The 8,987-nt window shown below is 47.5% G+C and overlaps 1 protein-coding gene across 1 annotated transcript in view; it reads left to right on the top strand.

Annotated features, from left to right (window-relative positions):
- Positions 1-539: 539 nt before the first annotated feature.
- The window catches only part of med1 (mediator complex subunit 1), a 16,612-nt gene continuing 8,164 nt past the window's right edge, over positions 540-8,987 (top strand). The window contains exons 1-12 of the mRNA XM_053640038.1: positions 540-630; positions 1,190-1,296; positions 1,419-1,497; positions 1,712-1,766; positions 1,882-2,014; positions 6,699-6,727; positions 6,844-6,915; positions 7,007-7,081; positions 7,186-7,349; positions 7,490-7,601; positions 7,701-7,825; positions 8,355-8,479. Of these exons, the coding sequence (XP_053496013.1) occupies positions 540-630; positions 1,190-1,296; positions 1,419-1,497; positions 1,712-1,766; positions 1,882-2,014; positions 6,699-6,727; positions 6,844-6,915; positions 7,007-7,081; positions 7,186-7,349; positions 7,490-7,601; positions 7,701-7,825; positions 8,355-8,479 (1,167 nt within the window). The remainder of the gene's footprint in view (positions 631-1,189; positions 1,297-1,418; positions 1,498-1,711; positions 1,767-1,881; positions 2,015-6,698; positions 6,728-6,843; positions 6,916-7,006; positions 7,082-7,185; positions 7,350-7,489; positions 7,602-7,700; positions 7,826-8,354; positions 8,480-8,987) is intronic.

Genomic DNA, 8,987 nt, shown 5'->3' with positions numbered 1-8,987 from the left:
TGCTATAAGCTCTCTGAGACTACATCATCTGCATAGACCAGGAACCTGACGTCTGTGTCGTGGACGGTGAGACCTGGGGTTGTGGAGTTCTCCAGCATTGTACTGTAGCTAATTCACTAATAAAGACGTTGGACCCCTGTCTCACCCCACACTCTTGCTTAACCCTGCTATTACATCACGGGTCAATTTGACCCATTTCCACATTTGAGATGTCTGAAATACTGGTTAATCTCTCTTTTATCTCTTTAATGACTTTTTAATGACTTTCCTCATTCAGGCTCATGAATATGCAAATATTTATTCTTGTGGCTTAATAAAGGTTTACACTTTTAAGCTGTTCATTGTTGTGTTTGTGTAATGGATGTAACTTTTTTAAATATATATATTATTCCAACACAATAGGACAGTTAAAGAATCGTTTTTTATTATTGAATGTTCGTGTTTAGCAACTGATGTAGGAAAGGCTACGTCAAAAACAACGCGACGGAACACGTCCTGCGTGTCGCGTCATCAGAAGCGCGACGCTTTTAACAAGGAAGATGGCGTCGGCGGCAGCGGCGGCGGCGCTACGAAGCGGCAGTCCTGCCAGAGAAGCCGTTTTGGACCGGGTCAAAGTAGAGGAAGGCACCGGTAAGAAGCACAGACGATGTCTTTACATCTTACATCCATTTGACTGAATTGTTAAGCGGCTGCGCGGCAAATATAACATATCTTCGCTACGTGACTGCTAACTCAACTAGCATTAGCATCAGAGCCAGGGAGATGTTTTTGTTTTGAACGGCTCTTTATAGTCGAGTTGTGACTCCTAAATGAGTATTATTAATAATAATTGTTATTAATATTGTACACACTACTCACGGTAAAACTGCTGTTTCATATTATGTGTAACAACAACAACATTATTATTCTATATAGAGCATATTCACTATACAGGATGGAGCTATTATACAGCACTGAATGACGTAGACAGTTCTGTGTGGGACGTTTTATCCTCGTTATAAACATCAGGGATAGTTTATGTCTGGACCGGTGTGGATTTTTGCCGATAACCATTCCCAAAAAACGATCAATCGGTCGACCTCTAGGGCGTATAATCGTCATCATGCGTGTTGAAGTATACGTATAGAGGATTCGTCGTTATTACAGAGCGTATGGAGCGGCTTGTGAGATTTTCCCCCTGTGTTTGCAGAAGCGGAGAAGCAGAGTCGTGTTTCTGCTCTGCTGGAGAGGCTGCACAGCAAACACAACGCCTCACGGCCATGGCAGGAAACCAGCAAAGTCGTCCGCACAGCCATGGTGTGTGTGTGCGGGTTGAAGTCATAACTGTTCTGTTAAGTCAAAACTGTAAGATGTTTATCTGTGTATAAGCACAGGTTTGTACTGACTGAATCTTTAAAAAGTTATCTGTGTGTGTGTAGGAGAAGCGTGGTGTGATGAACTCGGCCGGCCACCAGCTCCTGCTCAACTGTTTAGAGACGCTTCAGAGGGCACTTAAAGGTGAGAGCACTATGCTGATCATCGTTCGACATGGTCCACGCTTGTCAGAGCGTCGTCGTCGTGTTTCCGGATTCAGATTAGTCCGAATTTTCATCAGCAGCATCTCTGACAGTAGTGCAGCTGCTTTAAATCTTTGGTTTATGTTAAAACTGCTGAGGGCGGGGCGTGTCCCGTTGATCCACCGCACCCTCTGATGCGTTTCTTATCGTTACAGTGTCCTCGCTGGCGTCTATGACCGATCGCCTGGAGTCCATTGCCCGTCAGAACATGTGAGTGTCCCTGTGACATTGTCACCGCTCATACGCTGCGACGTGGCCGATGACGTCGCACAGTCCTGTCGCATGATGATGCAGTGTTGCTCTGGGTTTGTTGTTCGTCCTGCAGGTTGGGGTCACACCTGAGTCCCTCTGAGACGGAGTGCTACATCACCTCTGACATGTTCTACGTGGAAGTGCAGCTTGACTCTGTGGGCCAACTGATCGACGTTAAAGTGGCTCATCACGGAGAAAACCCCGCGGTGAGCGAGCGAGGCGGGGAGAAATGGGCAGAGAGTAACAGAGAGATTTCGGGGAAACAGACGTGGTGGGGGGGGGAGAGAGATGGGGATGATATTAGGAGATAGATGGGGAGAGAGAGACGGAGGGATGGGAAAGGTACTAGGAGAGAAAGAGAGACAGAGGGAGAGACAGGAGAGAGGGATGGGAAAGATACTAGGAGAGAAAGAGAGACTGGGAGAGAGAGACTGGAAAGATACTAGGAGAGAGAGAGAGACTGGGAGAGAGAGACAGAGAGATGGGAAAGGTACTAGGAGAGAGAGAGACTGGGAGAGAGAGACGGGAAAGATACTAGGAGAGAGAGAGAGACGGGGAGAGAGAGACAGAGAGATGGGAAAGGTACTAGGAGAGAAAGAGAGACGGGGAGAGAGACAGAGATGGGAAAGGTACTAGGAGAGAGAGAGATTGGGAGAGAGAGACGGGAAAGATACTAGGAGAGAGAGAGACTGGGAGAGAGAGACAGAGATGGGAAAGGTACTAGGAGAGAAAGAGAGACGGGGAGAGAGAGACAGAGATGGGAAAGGTACTAGGAGAGAAAGGGAGACGGGGAGAGAGAGACAGAGAGATGGGAAAGGTACTAGGAGAGAAAGGGAGACGGGGAGAGAGAGACAGAGAGATGGGAAAGGTACTAGGAGAGAAAGGGAGACGGGGAGAGAGAGACAGGGAGATGGGAAAGGTACTAGGAGAGAGAGAGAGACAGAGATGGGAAAGGTACTAGGAGAGAAAGAGAGACGGGGAGAGAGAGACAGAGAGATGGGAAAGGTACTAGGAGAGAAAGAGAGACGGGGAGAGAGACAGAGAGATGGGAAAGGTACTAGGAGAGAAAGGGAGACGGGGAGAGAGAGACAGAGAGATGGGAAAGGTACTAGGAGAGAAAGGGAGACGGGGAGAGAGAGACAGAGAGATGGGAAAGGTACTAGGAGAGAAAGGGAGACGGGGAGAGAGAGACAGGGAGATGGGAAAGGTACTAGGAGAGAGAGAGAGACAGAGATGGGAAAGGTACTAGGAGAGAAAGAGAGACGGGGAGAGAGAGACAGAGAGATGGGAAAGGTACTAGGAGAGAAAGAGAGACGGGGAGAGAGACAGAGAGATGGGAAAGGTACTAGGAGAGAGAGAGATTGGGAGAGAGAGACGGGAAAGATACTAGGAGAGAGAGAGACTGGGAGAGAGAGACAGAGATGGGAAAGGTACTAGGAGAGAAAGAGAGACGGGGAGAGAGAGACAGAGATGGGAAAGGTACTAGGAGAGAAAGGGAGACGGGGAGAGAGAGACAGAGAGATGGGAAAGGTACTAGGAGAGAAAGGGAGACGGGGAGAGAGAGACAGAGAGATGGGAAAGGTACTAGGAGAGAAAGGGAGACGGGGAGAGAGAGACAGGGAGATGGGAAAGGTACTAGGAGAGAGAGAGAGACAGAGATGGGAAAGGTACTAGGAGAGAAAGAGAGACGGGGAGAGAGAGACAGAGAGATGGGAAAGGTACTAGGAGAGAAAGAGAGACGGGGAGAGACAGAGAGATGGGAAAGGTACTAGGAGAGAAAGAGAGACGGGGAGAGAGACAGAGAGATGGGAAAGGTACTAGGAGAGAAAGAGAGACGGGGAGAGAGACAGAGAGATGGGAAAGGTACTAGGAGAGAGAGAGACTGGGAGAGAGAGACGGGAAAGATACTAGGAGAGAGAGAGACTGGGAGAGAGAGACAGAGATGGGAAAGGTACTAGGAGAGAAAGAGAGACGGGGAGAGAGAGACAGAGAGATGGGAAAGGTACTAGGAGAGAAAGGGAGACGGGGAGAGAGAGACAGAGAGATGGGAAAGGTACTAGGAGAGAAAGGGAGACGGGGAGAGAGAGACAGAGAGATGGGAAAGGTACTAGGAGAGAAAGGGAGACGGGGAGAGAGAGACAGAGAGATGGGAAAGGTACTACGAGAGAGAGAGAGACAGAGATGGGAAAGGTACTAGGAGAGAAAGAGAGACGGGGAGAGAGAGACAGAGAGATGGGAAAGGTACTAGGAGAGAAAGGGAGACGGGGAGAGAGAGACAGAGATGGGAAAGGTACTAGGAGAGAAAGGGAGACGGGGAGAGAGAGACAGAGATGGGAAAGGTACTAGGAGAGAAAGGGAGACGGGGAGAGAGAGACAGAGATGGGAAAGGTACTAGGAGAGAAAGGGAGACGGGGAGAGAGAGACAGAGATGGGAAAGGTACTAGGAGAGAAAGGGAGACGGGGAGAGAGAGACAGAGATGGGAAAGGTACTAGGAGAGAAAGGGAGACGGGGAGAGAGAGACAGAGATGGGAAAGGTACTAGGAGAGAAAGGGAGACGGGGAGAGAGAGACAGAGATGGGAAAGGTACTAGGAGAGAAAGGGAGACGGGGAGAGAGAGAGACAGAGAGATGGGAAAGGTACTAGGAGAGAAAGAGAGACGGGAAAGATACTAGGAGAGAAAGAGAGACGGGGAGAGACAGAGAGATGGGAAAGGTACTAGGAGAGAAAGAGAGACGGGGAGAGAGAGACAGAGATGGGAAAGGGACGGGGAGAGAGAGACAGAGATGGGAAAGGTACTAGGAGAGAAAGGGAGACGGGGAGAGAGAGACAGAGATGGGAAAGGTACTAGGAGAGAAAGAGAGACGGGGAGAGAGAGAGACAGAGAGATGGGAAAGGTACTAGGAGAGAAAGAGAGACGGGAAAGATACTCGGAGAGAAAGAGAGACGGGGAGAGACAGAGAGATGGGAAAGGTACTAGGAGAGAAAGAGAGACGGGGAGAGAGAGACAGAGATGGGAAAGGGACGGGGAGAGAGAGACAGAGAGATGGGAAAGGTACTAGGAGAGAAAGAGAGACGGGGAGAGAGACGGGAAAGATACTAGGAGAGAAAGAGAGACGGGGAGAGAAAGAGAGACGGGGAGAGAGAGACAGAGATGGGAAAGGGACGGGGAGAGAGAGACAGAGAGATGGGAAAGGTACTAGGAGAGAAAGAGAGACGGGGAGAGAGAGAGACAGAGAGATGGGAAAGGTACTAGGAGAGAAAGAGAGACGGGGAGAGAGAGAGACAGAGAGATGGGAAAGGTACTAGGAGAGAAAGAGAGACGGGGAGAGAGACGGGAAAGAGACGGGGAGAGACTGAGAGATGGGAAAGGTACTAGGAGAGAAAGAGAGACGGGGAGAGAGAGACAGAGATGGGAAAGGGACGGGGAGAGAGAGACAGAGAGATGGGAAAGGTACTAGGAGAGAAAGAGAGACAGAAGGAGAGACAGGAGAGAGATGGGAAAGATACTAGGAGAGAAAGAGAGACTGGGAGAGAGAGATAGAGATGGGAAAGGTACTAGGAGAGACAGAGAGAGATGGGAATGATATTAGGAGATAGATGGGGAGAGAGAGACGGGAAAGATACTAGGAGAGAAAGAGAGACGGGGAGAGAGAGACAGAGATGGGAAAGGTACTAGGAGAGAAAGAGAGACAGAAGGAGAGACAGGAGAGAGATGGGAAAGATACTAGGAGAGAAAGAGAGACTGGGAGAGAGAGATAGAGATGGGAAAGGTACTAGGAGAGACAGAGAGAGATGGGAATGATATTAGGAGATAGATGGGGAGAGAGAGACAGAGAGATGGGAAAGGTACGAGGAGAGAGAGAGAGAGAAACAGAGAGATGGGAAAGATACTAGGAGAGAGAGAGAGACAGAGAAGGGAAAGATACTAGGAGAGAAAGAGAGAGACAGGAGGAGAGAGAGAGAGACAGAGATGGGAAAGATACTAGGAGAGAGAGAGAGAGACAGGAGGAGAGAGAGAGAGACAGAGAGATGGGAAAGATACTAGGAGAGAGAGAGACAGAAATGGGAAAGATACTAGGAGAGAGAGAGACAGGAGGAGAGAGAGAGACAGAGAGATGGGAAAGATACTAGGAGAGAGAGAGAGACAGGAGGAGAGAGAGATGGGAAAGATACTAGGAGACATGGGGAGAGAGACAGAGATGGGAAAGATTACTAGGAGAGAAAGAGACACACAGAGGGGGATTCAGAGCAAGACACAGGGGGAGAGAACCAAGAGATAGATGGGAAGAGATACAAGGTGTGAGAGATTTGGGATGATGGGAGGGCGACACTTATGGAGAAAGAGGCAATGGGAGATGTGGGGAGAGAGAGGGAGATGGCGCGATAGGGGGAGAGAGAGAGAGCAAGAAAGGGAGGAAGATGGGGTTAGAGAGACAGAGAGAAACTGATACAGATGAGGGGAGCGAGAGAAAAAGAGGAAACATGAGAACAAAAGATGGGTGAGAGAGAAAGTGATTAGGGGAGATGGAGAGAGGGAGATGGAGAGATGGGGGGGCTTTAAGAGACTTTAAGTTCATAACTCTGATAGAAACATTAGAGTCAGAAACATTTCCTTCTCTATTAAAATGTTTGTCTGTTCAAAGCGTCTGTACGTTTTATCTAAATCGTAAAATCGTTTACGTTTAAGCTAAATCGTATCCGGCTCGTTCCCTTGAACACCTCCACCTCTTTTCCTTAAATGCACAAGGAAGCATATATACTAGTAAACACAATTCTCAGCACAGACTGCAGCCGTTACAGACTGCTGCTTTAAGCCTTTAATGTTCAGACAGTGTGATGAAGAGAACGCTCCGTGCCGATAAACTGAACTCGACTTTTCTCTCCTGTAGAGTTGTCCCGAGCTCATACAGCATCTGAGGTAAGGAGCATTAAACACTTAGGCACGCACACCATCACATAAGTTTGGACAAGCGCGCACACACACACACACATGTTGATGCTCTATTGCTATATCATCACATGTGTATCTTATAGAGAGAAAAACTTCGAGGAGTTCTCCAAACACCTGAAGGGGCTCGTGAACCTGTACAAGCTTCCTGGAGACAAGTGAGTCGTCGCTAACGTTTATAAGATCTTCAAGCATAATAACGATAATAATCTCGCTTAATTAATAATTTTTTTTTTTTTCCTCATAAAGCAAACTGAAGACTAAGATGTACCTGGCCCTGCAGTCCCTGGAGCTGGACCTTACTAAGATGATGCACATGTTCAGGTGTGTGTGAAAAGTTATCAGTATAAGAATTTCACAGAAAAAAAAAAAAAAAAAAAACTACGACAGGATGACCTTAAACATCAGCGGTTTCTCGTTCCTCGCAGGATAGCCACGAAGGCGAACACGGTGGAGACGATCCTGCACGGCAGCGTGGGTCTGCTCACACCGAGGAGCGGCGGCCATCTTCTGTCCCTGCAGTGCTACGTCTCGCCTTACGACATTTTTGAGGAAGGAAACGGCGCTCAGCTCAACTTCACCGACACGACCTGTGAGCTGTTATGTAGCATTTAATTAGTACTTTTATTTTCTTACGTTGCACTAATTTATTCTGCCGTGTTTCGTTTATGATATGTGCACCAAGCGATTTAAACTTCTCACGTCGGTTTATTTATTTTATTTTATTTTTAGTCCCTCGTTCTCTCGGAGTGGGCGTGTCCGTGACCGTGGAGGGAACGTCATCTGTCTACAAGCTTCCCATCGCTCCTCTCATCACCGGATCTCACCCAGTGGATAATAAAGGGTAAAATCTTCATTTGTTTTTAACGTGACCGTGCCTGCTAAGCTTTTGTCTCTTTTGTGTGACGGATTTTTATTTTATTTTTTTTTACCTTCATCGTAGGACTCCGACATTTTCTCCAGCATCGAACTCTAACTGTGTAGACTTGCCAGCGTGTTTCTTCCTGAAGATGAAGCGGCCCATGCCCTTCTCGCTGTCCTTCATTCACAAAATGGGCAACGTTACCGGTAAGAGAGAGAGAGAGAACTGGGAAAGACATCCTTTCTCAACTTCAAAATGGCTTGCCTTTTCTTCTCCCATAGACTTCTTTACGATCTTCATGTTGGTTCATCAGTGCACGTGAAACCGAAGGCTAAACCAAGAATTAGATATTCCGCGGTGTTTATTGCTTAAACAATCGATCATAACAGGACACACCTGAGTAACAAGAAACCACCTGTCAGTCACCTGTTCCAACATCGGTTTCACGAATCAGACACAGAATCGTTCTGTACGCTCAGATCTGCTATCGTTTTCCTCTCTAAATTTGTTTCTTTGGCTAACAAGTAATGCGCGCTTATATCCACCAGTTCAGCATCACGTGTCGATCATCACACCACACGCAGCAGTCTCTTCTTCTACTTCTTTCCGAGCTATACTTTTCTTCGTAGTGTCTCCATGTGTATATGATGAGACGTCATATGTAGCAGGATAAGATGGAAACCACAGTTCTGCATTCAGGAGAAGGAGAAAACGGTGTCGTGTCCTTTGTTCTAGGTATCCCAGTGTTTGAGTCGGTTCCTGCGTTGTCCCCACTGTATGACCTCATCATTAAAAGTCAGCTCAGCGAAGAAGACGGCGGCAATGCTCCAGCATCGACTAGGTCCATGAGATTTTACGCGGTGAGTAATATCTGTGTAAACGTTTGAACGTAAGACAGCGGTCAAAAGCGACGTGCCAGAAGTTTGACCGAGACGGGATTGACATCCATCGACAACTTATGAATTAAAAAACAAGACGGATTATTTGGCGATGCGTGAAATATTGCCGGAAACACAGGAAGAGCGCTACGGTTACGCACCGACGTTGCCATCGTGTCGTTTCGTCTCAAATACCGTCCCGTCTGAAAGTATCGGAACGGCGAGGCCAATTTATTTATTTTCGCTATACGTTAAAGACGTTTCGCTTTGAGATCGAAGATAAATATGAGATGACTGATCAGAGGTTCAGCTTTTATTTCCTTATATGTGCATCTAGATGTGGTAAACAACTTGGAACATGGCACCTTTGGTGGCAAACCACCCAAATTATAGGTGAGCAAAAGAACAGATAGTGTTCAAGTAAATAACGTTTAAAAATTTGCTTGCGTAGCCCTGTCTTGCATTAACTGTTGTTTTGATGTCTGGTTGT

This window comes from Ictalurus furcatus, chromosome 13 (genome assembly GCF_023375685.1).
Source record: "Ictalurus furcatus strain D&B chromosome 13, Billie_1.0, whole genome shotgun sequence".
Lineage (NCBI taxonomy): Eukaryota > Metazoa > Chordata > Actinopteri > Siluriformes > Ictaluridae > Ictalurus > Ictalurus furcatus.
The sequence above is the reverse complement of the archived record's forward strand: the minus strand, read 5'-3'. Positions and strand labels throughout refer to the sequence as shown.